The sequence below is a fragment of the Mytilus galloprovincialis genome, chromosome 5, assembly GCF_965363235.1.
Source record: "Mytilus galloprovincialis chromosome 5, xbMytGall1.hap1.1, whole genome shotgun sequence".
In the NCBI taxonomy this organism is placed as follows: domain Eukaryota; kingdom Metazoa; phylum Mollusca; class Bivalvia; order Mytilida; family Mytilidae; genus Mytilus; species Mytilus galloprovincialis.
In genome coordinates, this window is record NC_134842.1 from 3,970,067 (window position 1) to 3,991,766 (window position 21,700).

Consider the following 21,700-nt stretch of genomic DNA (forward strand, 5'->3'; position numbering starts at 1 on the left):
CGTGCGTTTGTTTTTCAGTGATTTTGTTGTTCTGTTGTTTACCTCTTATAGTTGATGTGTGTTCCTAGGATTTAGTTGCAACCTGGATTTGTTTTCTCTTAATCTATTGATGACGATTAAACAGCGGTATACTACTCTTTCCTTTATTTTTGAATCAGCGTGCCTATTACCAGCCCAGTGATCAGTACTGATATGTTAACATGAACATAAGTTTACCGTTTGCAAAACTTCAAATTGTTCGGCATAATGCAGGTTTTCACCCAATGAATAGTTTACCTTCATTTGAATTCAGCATAACCTTTCGAAATAGTTGGTCCTCGATGCTATTTAGATTTGTAATCCATTCGGCATTTCAAATAAATTGTTTGATTCGAGTGTCACTAATGAGTCTCTTGTTGACAAAACGCGCATCAAAGTAGAAACCTGATATCTGTGTGAGTTCTTTTGAGTATGAACGATAACTGGTATATCATTATAAAGACTACAAATACAAATTGCAAAAAATGTCTTTAATTGTCCTTCGTTGTTTGTTTAAGCAAACGATTTTCATTTACATACATTAGGAGAACATATGCACATTTCTTCAATATAGAATAGTTTACTATAATAATAGTACCATCCAATGGATGTTTGTCAATTCTTTTTGGAGATATATGTATGAGCAAAACTAAAATATTAATTGTTGCGTTGATAAAAATAAATCAGCAATTTTTAACTATCAGAACAATTTGCAGAAGTAAAGTTCCATTTTGTAGAAGTAAAGGTCCATTTTGCAGAAGTAAAGGTCCATTTTGCGATGACCATCAATGAGACCTACATATCTAAACATAGACAAGTAAACAGGGGTATTAAAATATGTATTATACATTACGATAAAATTCGAAACAACAATGTGTTCATTTAGGATTTAGTACAATTTCATCATTAAATAGGTATATCCGTAATCTCAGTTTTGAGCGGTGGTAAGCGATAAGGACCAGCTTTTCAAATCTCCAAATTAATCAAAATGTTACATCACAATAATAAAAAAAATAAGTTGATATTTTGAAAACGCAGCTTCTTGTTATTTTACCATGACTACTCTGTCTTTATTTTAGGTTTTTGATAAACTAGTTTAGCTCTAATTTGTAGGATCTTATTACTGTCTAAAAATATGCCAGAAATAAAACCTCCGTATAAACAGCGTGTATCTAGTCCAGTAGCATAGGGATATTGTTGCAAGCTACGTGCTGCGTCATGCCCAAAATACACGTGTCGTGGTCCGGACCAAAATGAGGCCCAAGGTTCGCCTTTAAATATTCTGGGAGATGCGATTAGTTCTTCACCAATTGTTTGTAAACTCCTCATTGAAATAAAATGAGTTAAATTCTGGTTTTCTAAAGACACTCCTGGAACTATTCCTCCGTGAACAATCAATGCATTTTTAGAAGGAATATCTATAGTGTACGGTAACTCTTCCAAAAAATCTACTTCGTCATCATTTAGTTCTGTTGTCCAACTACACTTCCTAGGTGTAACAACTTCCCCATTCCGCCAGGTCATATATTGCACGAGAGCAATTTCTTCATGATTGCCTCTTACGGCATACGCATTAAGTTCACGAACTTTTCTTATTATTTGCACACTATGTGGTCCTTTGTTAACAAGATCACCAACGAATATTAGAAGAATTTTGTCTGACTCATAGTTTGCCAGGACTAAGAGATCTTCGAGTTCCTCTAGACATCCATGGACATCCCCAATTATAAATATTTGGCGGTTTTTTATGTCATTTTCATACAAAGTCAGGTGAGGGTTTTTGGGAAGTTTTAGTTTATATTTACTTGATCTTGGTTTTGATGATTTTTCGAATCTTTTCGTGAAAATTGAATATAAGTAAAACAATATAACTATCATACTGGCAACCTAAAAAAAAAATTTGCAATGTATACTTTATGACATAGTTAGATTTAAATACGAAAAACAGATGTAACAAATTGAGAAAAAAATAATATTTATGTAAAGCAAATGTATGTCGTAAGATATGTACTTATAGACAAAGAAGTATTCATAACGTCCCTGTAGTTAAGAACATGTTACAGTATTTCAACATAGAAATATACTATGTTGTTGCAATATAGATATGGATGATTCAACCGTTTCTTAAATTGTTTCATTTCTTACACCAGCAAACAATTATATATTTCAAATATTATGTTCAAACCGTATGTTGTTGCATTTGTATTTATCATGCCTATTGAAAGAAACTTCTGTATTGTAAAAAGTCATTTATCAACATGTTGTTTCGAATTTTATTGTTATGTTAGTATATAGTTCTTATTTTTATTACCCCTTTTAATTTTTTTTCATATTTAAATATGTATCATTGATGTTCATCTCACGTCCCTTGAAATGCATCGTCTCTTACAACTGCAGATAGCATGACATGTGAAACTATAGTTGTAATATTACTATATTCTTAAATATTTACAACTTCCATATAATCTATAACAGTACCATTAAGTCAAATGACCCTTAAAAAGTGTATATGTGTATATCTAACAAGTTCGATGTGTAGCTGTAATGCAAAAAAGAAATAAATATAATATGACTCCAATTTGTCAGATATTTGTGTACTTTTCCTTTTGAGATATTAACTTACGAATTTTCAAAATGGAAACTTTATTCAGTAAACATTTTCATGTATGTATTGTCTTTTCTGTGTAACTGGATACACAATTACCTAGTTACTACACAATGTACACAAACATGAACGATTTAAGATTTTAAATTTGTCAAATCGATAAACTTACATGGTGTGTTCTTATTATAGTATCTAACTGCAACATCCAACATAAAGACGCGTTGGTAAGATACTTGATACTTTCATTTTCCCATCTACTTTCACTTTCATCCAAGGTAAACTGGAACCCGCTTGTATAAAACTCTACGCTATGATCAACGTGTAGGTGTCAGCCGAAAACCAGCTTATTTTCACGGTGATGGGTAAATATTTACAAATGAGGACTTTAATCCGGAATTACTACGATTAGTTTTAAGAAAAAATTAAGACACTGTTTATTTTTCAAACCTTTATTATCTTTTCCTTAGGTGTTGTAAAATACACTACTGTAATTATTAGGTGACTTTGTCTTGAATAATAGTACAATATTCCACTGTGGAAATGTCAGTTTCATATTAAATGTCTCTCATTGGAATGTTATTGCTGTGATATCATTGACATTTCGTATCTATATTGATCATCAAACTGAATATGAAATCGTAACAAGGAATTCGCGTGTAGAAGAACCACGCATCTTGCATACAACATTATAATTAAGCTTGTTTTCTTAAAATGTTTGACACAAATTTGAGATACACACGTAATATAGCTCTATGTACGGTGTAACGAATTTTAAATTCTAGTGCGACTTTTTTCGTTAGCAGTTAGTCCATTACTGATGCTTTATAATTTTATTCAAATGTTCGCTGCGTTGCACATATTGCATTTAACAGTAAATCATATATAATGGCACTACAGACTGCTGAGTAGATTGAACAGTATCAACAAAGTCGTTGCAAACAAATGCATTATTATACTGATTTGCATGCGCTCAACACTTGTTACAGGAATTTAAAATGGACACAAACGGACAACTTATTCTCTCTAGGAACATGCACATAACCTCAACTTTATTTTTTATAAAACATATATGTTCTAAGTCTGATTAAAGAATTCATTGGACTTAGCATTTCGTTATGGTGATATACTTAGTATTTTGATAACAGATATCTCGAACAAACTATCTCTACTCTCGAACAGTGAGCCAGGTTCACAGACTAAACGTTTGAATGCAAAATACAAAGAACAATTGTGAAGTGAACCGAAATTACCGTCATATAACTCAGTTCCAGTAATGTTGTTCTCACTTTACATGAAGGCAACAGCATTTTACCCATATTTAAAAGTCACAAATCGATTGAGAAGAAACAAATTCGGGTTACAAATCAAAACACATCAAGTAGAAGAGGAAAGTAAATGAACAGCAGGAACATCAAAGTGCAGCAAAAGCAAAGATAAAAAATGCAGCTTATGTTGCGTTAACAAAATAATTCAATTAATTTTAAAACTATGAAAAAGAGACTGGCGAACAGAAGCTGATAGGTAATTCCTGGGTATGTTTACGTCTACACACTTAAGGTGTTCGGTATACACGCTTTGCTTTAATTTGTAAAATCTTTTTACTGTCAACAAATATACCAGTTAGAAAACCGCCATATAAACATCCAGTATCTAGTCCCGTGGCAAACGAATATTGCTGTAGTCCACGCGCAGCGTCATGTCCGAAGTACACGTGACCAGGTCCAAACCATAGTGAGGCCCAGGCTTCATTTAACGATATACTGGATGAAGCGATTAATTTATCACCGTTCCTTTGTAAACTCCTCATTGTAATAAAATCTGTTAAATTCTGGTTTTCCAAAGACACCCCTGGTACTATTCCTCCGTGTACAATTATAGCATCTTTTGCTGGAATTTCTATAGTATATGGCAATTCTTGTAAGAAATGTATTTCATCTTCATCCAAGTCTTTTATCCAATTGTACTTTTCCGGAATGACAACATTCCTTTTCCGCCAGTTGAAATAATGCATGAGAGCCTTTTCCTCATGATTGCCCCTTACGGCATACGCATTAAGTTCACGAACTTTTCTTATTGTTTTTACACTATGTGGCCCTTTGTTAACAATATCACCAACGAATACTGGTAGAATTCGGTCTGCCTCGCAGTTTGCTAGAATCAAGAGATCTTTGAGTTCATCATAGCATCCATGGACATCACCAATTATAAGTATTTGTCGATTTTGTATGTTCTTATCATTCAAGATTAGATGTTGTGTTTTCGGGAGTACAAGTTTACACATGCTTGATCTATGCTCCGTAGATTTTTCGAATTGTTTAGTGAAAACATTGTATAAATGAAACAGAACGGCTATCATATTTTATCCCTGAAAGGAAAAATTAAGATTAAATTCAAATTAAATGATGTCTGTTTTAAATAATTCGCACAATTCAAAAACTTGTTTGTCAACATCTTAATCAAATTTATAATCGACTTCAACTACCTTTTTATATGCATCTTTGTTACATTTTTTATATATTTGTTTGAATTTGATATTCAGTTGACTGTGTTGTTTGTCTTTGATGTATTTTTACACAGTTTTTCTATCATGCTGGATCTTAGTTATCATCATACTAACCTGCGAAATCTTTTTGTGTTGCACACAAAATTTTTCAATAAAACGGAACTATAAAGTGAGAAGTTTAGCTACCTTTAAAACAGATTTGTCTCTTCAAAATGTAGCAAGTCGGGATATGAGGGTAATTTTCCATTCGTTCCTTTTGGTGATTAAGTCTAACCTCAGTTTTATGGACATTTCCTTTTTGACTTTACCTTGGAGTTTTTTTGTTGTTGTTATAAACATTTTTAACTTGTTTTACCACAATATTTCAATTTTCCCGTATAAAGTTAAAATTGAATACGGCATACACCAGCAGCGAGTTTGGTATTTAGGCATTCAGAATTGAAAATGTCATCATTAAGTACCTCAAATTAGATTTGCTGTACCTACCTTAAAAAAAAGTACAATTATGTACAATAAACTCATCATAGATACCAGGATTCAAATTTCACATATTTGCACTGGATGCGCGTTTCGTCTTCAAAAGACTCATCAGTGACACTCGAATAAAAAAAAAAGGCCAAATACAGTACGAAGTTTAAGAGCATTGAGTACTAAAAATTCTTAAAAGGTTTTCCAAATACAGTTAAAGTAATATATTCATGAAAAACTAAGATTAAATAATTCATTTATTGCGAAATTGTTATTGCTGATAAATTCAATGAAAGTTATAACATTATTTTAATTTGAGCGTCACTGATGAGTCTTATATAGACGAAACGCGCGTCTAGCGTACTAAATTATAATCCTGGTTCCTTTGATTACTATTATAACATTACCATTATCAGAACAATGTTGTTTGACATTCCAATTGTGTAATTGTAGAGAATTCCATTTAAGATATAATACAAAATTGTTGCGTGACTGTCAGAAAGTGCAATCCTGATCAATTAAATAAATATACATACATAAGCAAACAAAAGAAACCTGGTGTGATTTTCAGAAGATCTTGATAACTTTAAGCATCTTTCCCATTCAGTCAGCTGTACTAATAATGAAGACGATCTCGCACAGAAAAATGGACGCCCCACCTTGGCAAGCGTTTTACTGTCGATCGGAAGAAGACCAAGGATTTATCGTAATTCTATTTCTCAGTCAACATAAAGGGTTTTTTCCACAATGTGTATTCCTAGAAAATTGAAAAAAATGATAAAGTAACAAAACATTGCGTAACTGTTAGAAGATGTGAACCCGATAATTTTAATGTACACACATCATTTTCAAACAATTAACATTCAGAAGGTGTTTATAAACAGATAGAATTCATTGTCATGTAATGTTACACCATTACGTTGTGATTTAAAGAAGGGGCATTTACACAGTTATCTATGTCCTACAGATTGTTTTAATCTGTGCATTTTTGTACAAAGAATTTCCCTAGTTATCTTTCCTATCTATCCAGCTAAAAAAAGAATAAGCCATGTTTTTTTCCTTTGGTTTTCGATCCTTTCCCAAATATATGACGTATCCTAAGCGCAAGGTATGACTGGTCACGAGCCTGTAAATCAGTGGTTGTCGTTTGTTTATGTGTTACATATTTGTTTTTCGTTCATTTTTTTACATAAATAAGGCCGTTAGTTTTCTCGTTTGAATTGTTTTACATTGTCTTATCGGGGCCTTTTATAGCTGACTATGCGGTATAGGCTTTGCTCATTGTTGAAGGCCGTACGGTGACCTATAGTTGTTAATGTCTGTGTCAATTTGGTCTCTGTGGATAGTTGTCTCATAATTGGCAATCATACCACATCTTCTTTTTTATATGATTGGTGTGAGAAAAAAATCACCAAAATACCGAACGCCGAGGAAAATTCAAAACGGATAGCCCCTTATCACAAGGCAAAATCAAAACCTCAAATACATCAAACGAATGCAAACAACTGTCATATTCCTGACTTGGTACTGGCATTCTCTCATGTAGAAAATAGTGGATTAAACCTGGTCTTATAGCTAGCTAACCTCTTACGTGTATGACAGTCGCAAAAAAAAAAATTCCATTATATTGACAACGATGTGTGAACAAAACAAACGGACATAACAATTAAAAATGTCGAAAATTTACTAAAATGGATAACAATGTAATATAGTTTTAATTCTCATTTCAGATTTCATTCTTAAGTAAATAATGAATCCCAGAGAAAAATAGTTTTACAAAGGAGTAGGTCCGGTAAGGGCCGATTTCGGCCTCAATTTTCAAGTTCATCTAACGAAAGATTTTAGACACTTTCTAAACACTTAAGTGTCTATTTCAATTGATTCAATTAGTTAATGGGGAAGATTTTAACTTAATAAGTCATTTAAAACGCCCCGATTCAAGCTTAAATATGAAAAATCTATCAAATATGCCAAAAATCGTCACTTTTCAGATGGTTTTGTCAAAAATGAAAGTGGCCGCATCCGTGTTCATCCTCAACCTTTATATATATTATGTATTATCATCAAGTACAACTTACATTTCAATATTATGAATGAACACGAATGCGGCCACTTTCATTTCAGACGGAAACCGTCTAAAATATAACTAAAATGCTACAATTGTGAAGATTTCAGTAATTTAGCATGACTTAATGATGCTAGTACCCGATATATGTGCATTGTTTTGTCAAAAACAGCCCATATTTATGTAGCAGAAGCATTCTACTTTGCAATAAATATCTAAACGATAACATTTTCACAATTTTCTAAAACTGCTATATTTTGAGGCCAAAAAGGGGTCTTACTGAACCTACTCCTTTGTATTGACAAAAACGTCATAATCACTTGCATGTTCCTCGATTGCAATCAAAATTGTCAGAAAAGACCAATCAATTATACCAGGGCATCATACATATATATATATATATATATATGCATTTCACAGAAACGACAATAGACGAAAAATTAAAATAGAAATAAAATACGAACACGGACTCGAGCTCAAACTCGAAGTCAGGAAAAAAGGACGCAAGGAAAGAAGTTCCTTTTACCCCTTCGAAATGCAATTCTCAAACATGTTTTTCAAATTTCCAAAATAATTTTAATCAATGTCGTTTCCGTCCTTTGCCAATTGTGGACTTGTTCTAGACCGGACAAACTTGGCATCTGCCTATAAGAGCAAAGATGATTTATAGGCGTTATAATCAGTTGTCATTGTGTTTTCCTCACAAATTATTAACTTGTGACTAAACGGTTTGAAACATAAACCTTCAAAAATAAACACATAGCCCGTAATCTAATTTAAACATATTTGTTTGCAAAAGTAGCAAAAGGGATTGGACACAAGTTGTTACAACATTAGTGATGTCCTATCCCAATATAAATATAAATACAAAGTACATAAGATAACGATGTAAAACATTGTAGGAATACTTTAATACAAACTACAAACAAAAACAAAAAAATACAGTATAATATGGAATAATAAATAAAACGCACAGACAAAGCTCTTTTCGCTGTATCTTTATTAGCAATGAACATGTACGCCAAAAACACTTCGTATAAACGGATCAATAACGCAATGAACATGTACGCCAAAAACACTTCGTATAAACGGATCAATAACGCAATGAACATGTACGCCAAAAACACTTCGTATAAACGGATCAATAACGCAATGAACATGTACGCCAAAAACACTTCGTATAAACGGATCAATAACGCAATGAACATGTACGCCAAAAACACTTCGTATAAACGGATCAATAACGCAATGAACATGTACGCCAAAAACACTTCGTATAAACGGATCAATAACGCAATGAACATGTACGCCAAAAACACTTCGTATAAACGGATCAATAACGCAATGAACATGTACGCCAAAAACACTTCGTATAAACGGATCAATAACGCAATGAACATGTACGCCAAAAACACTTCGTATAAACGGATCAATAACGCAATGAACATGTACGCCAAAAACACTTCGTATAAACGGATCAATAACGCAATGAACATGTACGCCAAAAACACTTCGTATAAACGGATCAATAACGCAATGAACATGTACGCCAAAAACACTTCGTATAAACGGATCACTTACTAAAGTGTCGATAACGCAAAGGTGAATTGGCATTTACAAGTTTTAAAAAACAATTAATATGTTGATGCAGAAACATTTCAGCTTTTTGCCTCCATGAAACCTATGTCAATGGAAGTGCATTATACTACCCACTCCTTAATTAGGGGTGTAATAAACTACCTCCGCAATGATAAGGGGTGTAATAAACTACTTCATCTGTGATAAGAGGAGAAATAGACCACCCAATCCGTGATCATGGGTGTACTAAATATTCATGTCTGTGATAAGGGGTGTACTAAATATTCATGTCTGTGATAAGGGATGTAATTAATATTCATGTCTGTGATAAGGTGTGTAATTGATATTAATGTCTGTGAAAAGGGATGTAATAAACAACCTACTCAGTGATAAGGGTTTAATAAACAAACCTGTCAGTGATAAGGGTGTTGTAAAAGAAGAGGGACGAAAGATACCAAAGGGACAGTCAAACTCATAAATCTAAAACAAACTGACAACGCCATGGCTAAAAATAAAAAAGACAAACAGAAAAACAATAGTACACACGACACAACATAGAAAACTAAAGAATAAACAACACGAATCCCACCAAAAACTAGGGGTGATCTCAGGTGCTCTGGAAGGGTAAGCAGATCCTGCTCCACATGTGGCACCTGTAAACTAGCTGGTCAATGATAAGGGTGTTGTAAACTAACCGGTCAATGATAAGGGTGTTGTAAACTAACCGGTCAATGCAAAGAGTGTTATAAACAAGTAGTGAAATAACCCACTACGTGATAAGGGTTGTAACAAACTACCGTCTCCGTTATAAGGAGTAACAAACTAACCTTTCCGTGATAAGGGGTGTCTTCAACTGCCCGGTTCATGATAAAGGGTGTTATAAACAACCACCTCCTAGATAAGGAATGAAATTTAAAAAAAAATATTCTGGGATAAAGGGTGTTATAACTACCTTATCCGTTTTAAGGGGTGAAAAAAACTACCAACTCCGTGATAAGGAGTACTAAACTAACCTCTTTGTGGTCAGGGGTGTAATAAACTACAAAGTCCGTGATAATAGGTGAAATAAATTACCCTCTCCGTGTGATAAGGGCTGAAATAAACTTATAACAGTCCATCATGCACTTCACAGAAAAGACAATAGACGAAAAATTCACATTAAAATAAAATACGAACACGGACTCGAGCTCGAACTCGAAGTCGGGTAAAAAGACTCAAGGAAAGCAGTTCCTTTTATCCCTTCGAAATGCAATTCTCAAATATGTTTTCAAAGTTCCGAAATTATTTAAATCAATGTCCTTTGCCAATTGTGAACTTGTTCTAGATTGGACAAACTTTGCAAGGGTATACGTAATATTCATGTCTGAACTTTGCAATCCGTGATAAGGAGTGTAATGACCTATCCAATGCGTGACGAGGAGTGAAATTAACTACATATTCTGCGATAAGGAGTGTAATAAATTACCAACTCCGTGATAGGGAGTGTAGTGTACTACCAATTTTTGATAAGGGCTGTAATGAACTACTCACTCCGTGATAATGGGTGTAATAAACTATTGACTGTGTTGTAAGGGGTGTAATAAACTGTTCACTCTATAATAACTATAGTCTGTGATAAGGAGTGTAATGAACTACCCAGCTCCGTGATAAAAAGTGTATAAAACTACCAACTCCGTGAAAAGGACGCAATGAACTTATCACTTTGTGATAAGGAGTGTAGTAAACTACCCACGTCGTGGTAAGGGAAGTAATAAACTACCCACTCCGTGATAACAGTGTAATACACTACCCAACCCGTGATAAGGGTTATAATAAACTATCCACTGCGTGATAAGAGAGTAATAAACAGCTTACCTCAATCAGGACATTTTCATAAACTACATTTTCCCCAGAATTTGCGTTGTTTATTTCGTCTCCTACTTCAATAGGAGTGTTTATCATCCTTTACTTCAAAAACTGTTTCATAACAAGTGTAGAAACTAGAATGTGTTTGATCAACACCCGATAAGTCTGAAATTTATTCATTCTTCATTAAATTGTATGTGCATTTTAAATTACATTAAAGAGTAGACTTGAAAGTATATATAACAATATTAAATCGTGTTGATATTTTATTTTTAGTTATGTATGCACATGTGTCACCTTGGTCTTCGATATAAATATTTCAGATTTTTCTGACTTTGGGAAGAAGGCATTACATGAAGTTGGATTTCGAAAGCAGTTTATGCCAGTCGCCACTCGGTCCTTGAGACCTTGACGTTTTTATTCATATCTTTCGCCAACCCGTGACAAGGTCAAATGCAATGCCAAGTATATAAGAATCAACAGAAACTAGGATCATGAATACTCATAGTGTGCCTGTTTATCTATAGAAATGCATAGTTAGTTGTATGTAAATAAAGACAACAGTAGTATACTGCTGTTCGAAATTCATAAATCGATTGAGAAAAAAACAAATCCGGGTTTCAAACTAAAACTGAGGGAAACACATCAATTATAAGAGAAGAACTACGACACAAGAGAAACACAACATCAAAATGTAACAAACACAGTCTAAACGAACTATAATATAACAATGGCCATTTTCCTGACTTGTTCTTTGATAATTTTTGCATTCTTGTCTTTTATTTTTGCTAACGTACTTTGTCTATTTATCTTTTTGTGTTTCTTTAATAGATATGACGTGGCTCTGTACTTATACATCCCATCATTGTGTTATTGTTCTATGATATTTTTTTGTATTCCTGTCTTTCATTTTTGCTGATGTGTCTTGTCTTGATGCCTGATTGTGCTTCTTAGTTACATATTTGTATGTTTTTATAATGAATAAGATAATATTCCACAATAATGTTTGCTGCTGTGCCTTTATTTTTGACATTTTTACCCATTATGTCTGTTTTGTTTTGTTCACACATCGTTGCCAATTTAATGGAATATGATGAGAATGTCATACAAGTGAGAGGTTAAGCTAGCTATAAAACCAGGTTTAAATACCATTTTCTACATACTAAAATGCCTGTACCAAGTCAGGAATATGGCAGTTGTTACTCATTCGTGTGATGTGTTATGGCTTCCGATTTTGCCATTTAATTATGGAGTTTCTTTTTTTTTTTTTAATTTTCCTCGGATTTCAGTATGATTGTGATTTTACCTTTTACTTTATAAAAACGAAATGTTAGTACCAATAACAATATTTTAAGATTTTACTATGGTGCAAAAGTGATAACCTGTAACAACCATTGAATCAATGATAAGCACATTTCTATAAGTAATAGACATCTAATTGACAAAGTTTTCTCTGATTTCTATTCAGGAGTAACATAAACCTTTTTAGCCTTGACATGTATCATCATCTGACTATCCAGAAATATGCCTGTCAACCAGTTTCCGTACAAACATCCGGAGTCAAGTCCAGTGGCGTAGGAATATTGCTGCAGTTTTCGTGCAGCGTCGTGTCCGAAATATACATGTTCTGGGCCTTCCCACAGCGATGCCCACGGTTTACCTATAAGCCGATTAGCTGATGCTGTTAATGTGTCTCCGTCCTTAAATAAGCTTCTCATAGTAATAAAATTTGTATAATCCTGTTCTTCTAGTGGTGTTCCTGGGACTAAACCGCCGTGAACGATAACTGAATTCTTAGAAGGTATATGTATAGTATATGGCAGTTCCTGTATGAACCGGATGTCGTCTGCGACAAGCTCTGTAGTCCATTTGTATTTATCTGGAACAATATAATCCACACGTTCCTGTCGACTCAAACATTGCTTTAACACAGCTTCGTCATGGTTACCTCTGACAGCATAACCGTTCAGTTCGACGCGAATTCGTCTGATGGTTGAAACGTTATGTGGTCCTTTGTTTGCTAAATCACCAACAAATATTGGCAAAAGTTGTTTACCTTTTAACTTACTTTTTGCTAGGTGTAAAAGTTCATTAAGTTCGTCGAGACATCCATGAACATCACCAATAATAAATATTTCACGATCTTTAATATCTTCAGCTGTTAGTACAAGATGAGGTGTCTTAGGTAGATTGATATTGTTTTTACTTGACCGTTTATTAGATGTCGTTTCTGTAATTTTGTTAAATAGTGATGAGTATATGCAGTATAATAAGGCCGCCATTATTGATATCTAAAAGAAAAAATATAGAGTGAAAAGGACAATTATTACTGTTTTCTCTTTGAAGCCACCTTTGGAAATGATATAGACAGTAATTATTTTCCATTAACATGGTTAACCGATTTTGCCATTTTGATGGCCACGGTAGGGTATAAAAATTACCAAAAAAAATGCAACCAGATGCTCCGCAGGGCGTAGCTTTATACGACCGCAGAGGTTGAACCCTGAACGGTTGGGGCAAGTATGGACACAACATTCAAGCTGGATTCAGCTCTAAATTTGGATTGTGATTAAATAGTTGACACAGCATATGTTTCTGACACAGAATGAATGTGTTCTAATGAACTTAAAATTTTTGTTTTCTCTTAGAGCAATTCACTATGCTGTTGAATATTAATCCTCTCAAAAAAATGTTTGAAGAAATTTTCTTTTTTATTTATGAAATTTCAAATGAGAAAAATTGAACCCAATTTTTTAAATCACATCCCCCTTTCCCTTATTCCAAAACTAATCTCAATTAAAATTTCTAATGGAGTTTGCAACAATAACTACTCATTGAAATACATCATAAAATATTAAGATGTAAAAAAACTGCTAATTATCACTGAATGGTAAAGATTATTTTAATTTATCAGTTGGTAGTAAAAAGTGAATATACATTGTATATTGTATATAACAAAGATTTAAGTTGATTCTGGACAAAGAAAGATAACTCCAATTAAAAAAAAATCTTGCTATTGCACAATATTTTGCAATTATATATTTCTTGCTTACTATTCTGGACAAAGAAAGATAACTCTAATTAAAAAAAAATTTGCTATTTCACAATATTGTGCAATTAGATATTTCATGCCATTGCGCAATACTGTGCAATTGAAAAGACTTGCTATTGCACAATACTTAATATAATAATTTTATATCCTGATTTGGACCAACTTGAAAACTGGGCCCATAATAAAAAATCTAAGTACATTTTTGGATTCAGCATATCAAAGAACCCCAAGATTTCAATTTTTGTTAAAATCAGACTAAGTTTAATTTTGGACCCTTTGGACTTTAGTGTAGACCAATTTGAAAACAGGACCAAAAATGAAGAATCTACATACACAGTTAGATTTGGTATATCAAAGAACCCCATTTATTCAATTTTTGATGAAATCAAACAAAGTTTAATTTTGGACCCCGATTTGGACCAACTTGAAAACTGGGCCAATAATCAAGAATCTAAGTACATTTTTAGATTCAGCATATCAAAGAACCTAACTGATTCATTTTTTGTCAAAATCAAACTAAGTTTAATTTTGGACCCTTTGGACCTTAATGTAGACCAATTTGAAAACGGGACCAAAAGTTAAGAATCTACATACACAGTCATGACAGTTAGATTCGGCATATCAAAGAACCCCAATTATTCAATTTTGATGAAATCAAACAAAGTTTAATTTTGGACCCTTTGGGCCCCTTATTCTGTTGGGACCAAAACTCCCAAAATCAATACCAACCTTCCTTTTATGGTCATAAACCTTGTGTTTAAATTTCATAGATTTCTATTTACTTATACTAACGTTATGGTGCGAAAACCAAGAAAAATGCTTATTTGGGTCCCTTTTTGGCCCCTAATTCCTAAACTGTTGGGACCTAAACTCCCAAAATCAATACCAACCTTCCTTTTGTAGTTATTAACATTGTATTTAAATTTCATAGATTTCTATTGACTTAAACTAAAGTTATAGTGCGAAAACCAAGAAAATGCTTATTTGGGCCCTTTTTGGCCCTTAATTCCTAAAATGTTGGGACCAAAACTCCCAAAATCAATACCAACCTTCCTTTTGTGGTCATAAACCTTGTGTTAAAATTTCATAGATTTCCATTCACTTTTACTAAAGTTAGAGTGCGAAAACTAAAAGTATTCGGACGACGACGACGACGCAGACGACGACGCCAACGTGATAGCAATATACGACGAAAATTTTGTCAAATTTTGCGGTCGTATAAAAACCATACTTTACTGAAGTGGGAACGAAATCGATATCAAATGAAACTAGAGGCTCTCAAGAGCCTGTATCGCTCACCTGATTCTACTTGGGTTTTTGAAATCATATAAAAAAATATAAAATTTGGCTAAAAGTGACAACACAACCTCATTTATAAGGAAAGGAACATGTTTAATTTCATTCAAAAGTCACCCACTGGCGGCCATCTTGGATAATGGATCGGCTACAAAGTAACAACACTTGGTCAGCACCACATTAGGAACATTCATGCCATGTTTGATTTCATTCCATTCAGTGGTTCTCTAAAAGAAGTCATTCAACCTTACATCTTTCTGGTAATTGTTATCAAACTCTTCAGTCAAAGGTACAAGAAGATTTACATGGTGTAGAGGCATGGTGCAATGATAACAATATGTTCATCAATAAAAATAAAACAAAATATATGATTATTGCAACGAAGCAAAGAGCAATGCCACATTACAATGAGAGTTGTTTAACTATTAACAATCAAGTGATACAATCTTCCACATGCGAAAGTCTTTTAGGCATTAAAATTGACCCTTCCCTCACATGGACAACCCAAATTGACTTGATCTGCTCAAAAATATCATCTAGACTATATCTACTATTAAAGATTAAAAAATTTCTAAATCTAGACTGCAGAAAATTATTCTATAATGGTTATATCTTGCCACTTATTGATTATTGTTGTATAGTGTGGAGTAGTTGTAGCAGTCAGGGTTTAAAAAGGATATTAAAATTACAAATCCGTACCCCTTGAGAAATGCTGTTCAAGGAAACCTCATACTCCCTAAACCAAAAACAGAATTATTCAAAAAATCTTTTATGTATTCTGGACCATTCTTGTGAAATAATTTGCCAATACCGTTAACAAATATTACAAATATTAATTCTTTCAAATACAAAATAACAGATCATTTATTAAAATCAACCTAGCTGTATAAATAATATAAAAAACTGATCATGTCATCATGTTTATTTTTTCATCACATTTTATCAAGTTGTATTGAACATTATTATCACACTTGACTTTTTATGCTAATGTATGTATGCAATGTACTAGTATATGTTTGTGTTTTGTTTCATTTTTCATTACGAGGGCCTCAGGAAAGATTAGTTATATAGCTAACTGTGTAACCCTCTTAAAATAAAGTATTGTTGTTGTTGTTGTTGTTGTTTCCCATAGGTTCCTATGTTAAACTAAGTCCCACGCTGGCGGCCATCTTGGATGATGGATCGGCTACAAAGTAACAACACTTGGTCAGCACCACATAAGGAACATTCATGCCATGTTTGGTTTCGTTCCATTCAGTGGTTCACTAGAAGAAGTCATTTGTATGCATTTCCCATAGGGTCCTATGTTAAACTAAGTCCCCCGCTGGCGGCCATCTTGGATGATGGATCAGCTACAAAGTAACAACACTTGGTCAGCACCCCATAAGGAACATTCATGCTATGTTTGGTTTTATTCCATTCAGTGGTTCTCTAAAAGAAGTCATTTGTATGCATTTCCCATAGGGTCCTATGATAAACTAAGTCCCCGGCTGGTGGCCATCTTGGATGATGGATCAGCAACAAAGTAACAACACTTGGTCAGCACCTTATAAGGAACATTCATGCCATGTTTGGTTTCATTCCATTCAGTGGTTCTCTAAAAGAAGTCATTTGTATGCATTTCCCATAGGGTCCTATGTTAAACTAAGTCCCTCGCTGACGGCCATCTTGGATGATGGATCGGCTACAAAGTAACAACACTTGGTCAGCACCCCATTAGGTACATTCATGCTATGTTTGGTTTTATTTCATTCAGTGGTTCTCTAAAAGAAGTCATTTGTATGCATTTCCCATAGGGTCCTATGTTAAACTAAGTACCCTGCTGGGGGCCATCTTTGATGATGGATCGGCTACAAAGTAACAACAATTGGTCAGCACCACATAAGGAACATTCATGTCATGTTTGGTTTCATTCCATTCAGTGGTTCACTAGAAGAAGTCATTTGTATGCATTTCCGATAGGGTCCTATGTTAAACTAAGTCCCCGCTGGCGGCCATCTTGGATAATGGATCGGCTACAAAGTAACAACAATTGGTCAGCACTCCATAAGGAACATTCATGCAATGTTTGGTTTCATTCCATTTAGTGGTTCTCTAGAAGAAGTCATTTGTATGCATTTCCCATAGGGTCCTATGTTAAACTAAGTCCCCCGCTGGCGGCCATCTTGGATGATGGATCGGCTACAAAGTAACAACACTTGGTCAGCACCTCATAAGGAACATTCATGCCATGTTTGTTTTCATTCCATTCAGTGGTTCTCTAAAAGAAGTCATTTGTATGCATTTCCCATAGCGTCCTATGTTAAACTAAGTCCCCCGCTGGCGGCCATCTTGGATGATGGATCGGCTACAAAGTAACAACACTTGGTCAGCCCCTCATAAGGAACATTCATGCCATGTTTGGTTCCATTCCATTCAGTGGTTCTCTAGAAGAAGTTCAAAATGTAAATTGTTAACGACGACGACGACGGACGACGCCGGACGACGGACGACGACGACGGACGACGGACGCCAAGTGGTGAGAAAAGCTCACTTGGCCCTTCGGGCCTGGTGAGCTAAAAACGACATGCATATGATTGCGTTATGCGATTGCCGAATTTCTAACGAGAGAGTTCAAGGCGAAGTAACAGCTGTTACGTAAAATCTGTCGGGGAATTGGAGTACGGGAAGACAATTTAATAACTATACATTTGTGTCAGTGTCTTAGACCCCGTTCACACACATATATATATATATGTAACCCACTCATTGTTGCCATTCTCTATTCTATCAACTATTTTGTTAAAACTAGTTGATTCGTGACTTAACATGACAAAGTCGATGAAATGGCCATTTGGGATGGGATTTTGATCCATCTTATATTTTATTAAATTCCGTTTGTGATGCTAAACATGTTCAAAAAACTATTCAATCGACTCTGACATGCATTTATCATTTAAAAGTCTTAAATCTTATACATAAATTCACACTTTTATAACACGGTCATGTATTTAATCGCGACCAACGACCCGGTAACTCGCCATGCACTTACTGACAAATTTATGTAGTTTACTAGTAGCGTATATTCCAAATGAAACTAACAAATAAACGTTGTTAAAATACCGGCATACTAAATACGATTAGTTTTGTTGTATATATCCAGAAATGTTTATTTGACTTTTAGTTTTCTACTTACAAATGTTAACTTTCGTACATGTGTTAAAAATGTTGTCGATTTACTGAAATATTCTGAAACAGAAACAAGATAGAGTGTCAGCATAACAGAAAGGTATTGTAGAGAATAACTTAGAAATAATTCTTCCGATGTTTGGCATTTTCCTTACCTCACTATAAGTAAAACATGAGGAGGAATAAGTCAATTTCAGAGGCGGATTTAGGGGGGGGGGGCCTTTTTGGAAAAAAATTTGGTTGCTTATATAGGGAATCATTGACGCGTGACTGGAGCGGGCCCCCTCTTAGGTCAGTCAGTGGGCCCCCAGTTATGAAAATTTCTGGATCCGCCACTGAATTTGTTTGTTGAAGTCGTTTGATAGTTGTTCAGGGTCAGATATATTGCTTGGAAAAATTGTCGTAGAAAAAATATTTGGTTTGCGTGACCACAGCCCTTACCATTTTATCATTTTTTGCATTGTTCGTACTTTACCAAAACGCATTGAAATTTATGAATTCATTTCATTCGTAGGCGCTGATAAAGCAATAGAGCTGCACCGTTCCTCAGTTGTCTGCAAAGAGAGACCGAACGAAGAAAGAATCTGATTACTACATTGGTATCAGTCTAAATGTACAGTGCTTCAATGACATCCTTGTTAATTATTATAACATCGCTACTGAGAACCAGAAAGCCGATATCTACCGTGAGAAGGTTCACTAAATATAAACTTCCGCTTCCAAAATCTCTCCATCTTACTTTAGAAAATAGCTTTATACAAGGTAGAGACATTTTCATTATTGGTGATGTCCATGGGTGTTTGGACGAACTAGAAGAGCTCCTCGAATTAGCTAAGCTAGAAATAAAAGAAAAGAAAATGTTACCTATATTTGTGGGTGATTTGGCGAACAAAGGACCGCGTAATTTAATGACCATCAGGAAAGTCCGACAGATGGATGCTTTAGCTGTACGGGGAAATCACGAAGAAGCAATAATTCAACATTATTTAAATTTGCAAAATGATTTAAACTATGTTATACCAGAGGTATTCAAATGGATCACGGAGCTTAACACGGACGATATCACTTATCTCTTAGAATTGCCGTACACCATATCTATTCCGTGGAGGAATATACTAATTGTACATGCTGGGTTAGTGCCCGGGATTCCAATTCATCAACAAAATCTTGATAACTTTATTCATATTAGAAACTTATATCAAGATAACGATGGTAACTTATTAGCTTCAGAACTGCCATTTCAGGGTGAGGCTTGGGCCTCTTTGTGGTCAGGACCTGAACATGTATATTTTGGTCATGATGCTTCAAGAAAATTGCAACAGCATCCATATGCGACCGGACTTGACACGGGTTGTTTATATGGTAATATGCTTTCGGGAATATTTATTAACAGTAAGAAAATGTTACAAGTAAAAGCCAAGAAGGTATATTCGGAACCAAAAGGTTTTAAAACACCTAAATGAATAATTTATAACATGTATAGTGAAGTTATGTATATATACAACAAAAATGAATATTTTTATAATAAAAATCTTCATTACTTGTGGTTCTTGTTTAAGGATTTGTTCATATATTTTTTACTCTTTATACATGACAATTTTATAACATATTACACATATTATATATTTGAACACTTCATCATGATCATTGGGCATTACAACTATAAGCATGATATAGTCTTCAGTCTTCTCATGATATATTAGAAGTTAGTAATGTATATGTTATTTTACAAAGATAACATAGGCTCGTAACTTTCGTTATTTTTCTTTTGTTTAGTTATTGTCCCATAGACATGGACGAAAATCTCAACAGCTCATTATATTCATGGGTATTTATTATAAACAAAAAGGATTTCAGAAAAGAACATTTGAACCTGCTTTGTTTTACAGAAGTTCAGTTTTTCTATACTTCAATCCAATATGTATGAAACAGTAGCCGCTTAGGCAAACAAAACCAAAAAACTTCTGAATGGTACCAAGCTTGTAACTTAGTACTTGTTCAAAATGATCAATATGAGCGAATCAATACTACGATCGAACACAAGACCCACGATGATATGGGATTAAACCAGTTTTACGTGTTTGACAAAAGCCTCCACTTTTGGCTATGTAGACCATACATACATATTCTGTAATACTTAAACATGCAATATAAACCTGCGCAGTGCAGATACCAATAGGACAAATAACTTAAGTTATATCAACTGTAGTATATTTTTGCTTATCTAAAAGACTATGTACCATTATTACAACATCTTGATGCATTCAATAAACTTAAACACATTCTAAACCCCATCCCTAAACTTGTTTGTCATATTGGAGTCTTCATAAAACAGTCTTTAGAACTGAGGGAGTCAGACCCATGTCAGGCAAGGTTATGATGGTGTTTTTTTTTACATACATTTATAATTGAACTCTAATGTTCTATTATTCTATATATTGTATTGTATTATTTTGTATTTCATTGTATTACATTGTATTTCACTGTATTGCATTGTATAGTATAAAATTATTGTTTGATTGTATTGCTTGACCCTCATGGGTGTAATTTTGCAATAAAGATTATAATCTTTAAAAATAAATGATTTGCTATTTTAATACATGTATATACTTTTGATTAGATCGTATGGAAGTGTAAAGAGTCGAAACAGGAATGCACAGGCCGAAATGTCTCGTCTGATTTACTTGTCACGATTGAATTTGTGTTGAGAGCTGGTAATATTAAGGTTTTACTACAAGTAACACATTAACTGAACATTTACAATGATCAAATAAAACATGAGGCCATGGTCAGATGCATACTGCCAGTTGACTTGCACACATAGCTTACACTCATTCAATGCACCAAATATAGTAAGCCTATCGCCAATAGCCCTGAGAGACACTCAAATTGATTATTGACCAATAAGTTACCATAAAAATGAGGTCAAGGCTAGATGAACCTGCAAGCCAATATTTACACTATGCAACCAACCAGTCACCAAAATATAAAGTTGACATGTAGCTTATTGAAACAAAAATTGTTTGATTTATCTAAATAAACAGATCTAGATAAACACATGAATATATTATCTTGGCCTATGAAACAATGAGGTGAAGGTCA

At 34.0% G+C, this 21,700-nt stretch overlaps 2 protein-coding genes and 2 long non-coding RNA genes across 4 annotated transcripts; 1 reads left to right on the top strand and 3 right to left on the bottom strand.

Moving 5' to 3' along the window:
* Positions 1 to 840: 840 nt before the first annotated feature.
* On the bottom strand, positions 841 to 3,041 carry LOC143074980 (uncharacterized). The gene is made up of 2 exons (XR_012978204.1): positions 2,793 to 3,041; positions 841 to 1,905 (listed from the first exon to the last, which is right to left on the bottom strand). It is a non-coding gene; the product is annotated as an uncharacterized LOC143074980 (long non-coding RNA).
* A 611-nt stretch (positions 3,042 to 3,652) lies between these two features.
* Positions 3,653 to 6,406, bottom strand: LOC143074265 (uncharacterized). Its single transcript, XR_012977763.1, has 2 exons — positions 6,131 to 6,406; positions 3,653 to 4,988 (listed from the first exon to the last, which is right to left on the bottom strand). It is a non-coding gene; the product is annotated as an uncharacterized LOC143074265 (long non-coding RNA).
* Positions 6,407 to 12,422: 6,016 nt separating this feature from the next.
* Positions 12,423 to 18,700, bottom strand: LOC143074981 (bis(5'-nucleosyl)-tetraphosphatase PrpE [asymmetrical]-like). Its single transcript, XM_076250186.1, has 2 exons — positions 18,606 to 18,700; positions 12,423 to 13,373 (listed from the first exon to the last, which is right to left on the bottom strand). Exons 1-2 carry the CDS (start codon positions 18,687 to 18,689, stop codon positions 12,543 to 12,545), a joined length of 915 nt encoding a protein of 304 aa, XP_076106301.1. The 5' UTR covers positions 18,690 to 18,700; the 3' UTR covers positions 12,423 to 12,542.
* LOC143074982 (bis(5'-nucleosyl)-tetraphosphatase PrpE [asymmetrical]-like) lies at positions 18,551 to 21,149 on the top strand. The gene is made up of 2 exons (XM_076250188.1): positions 18,551 to 18,698; positions 19,113 to 21,149. Exon 2 carries the CDS (start codon positions 19,210 to 19,212, stop codon positions 20,059 to 20,061), a length of 852 nt encoding a protein of 283 aa, XP_076106303.1. The 5' UTR covers positions 18,551 to 18,698; positions 19,113 to 19,209; the 3' UTR covers positions 20,062 to 21,149.
* Positions 21,150 to 21,700: the final 551 nt, after the last annotated feature.

Excerpts from the sequence above, each read along its gene's own strand:
- LOC143074981 (XM_076250186.1), bottom strand. The coding sequence starts at position 18,689 with ATGCTGACACTCTATCTTGTTTCTGTTTCAGAATATTTCAGTAAATCG. Across the intron at positions 13,374-18,605 it reads ATGTACGAAAGTTAACATTT|ATATCAATAATGGCGGCCTT; the intron begins GTAAGTAGAAAA and ends TTTTTCTTTTAG.
- LOC143074982 (XM_076250188.1), top strand. The coding sequence starts at position 19,210 with ATGTACAGTGCTTCAATGACATCCTTGTTAATTATTATAACATCGCTA.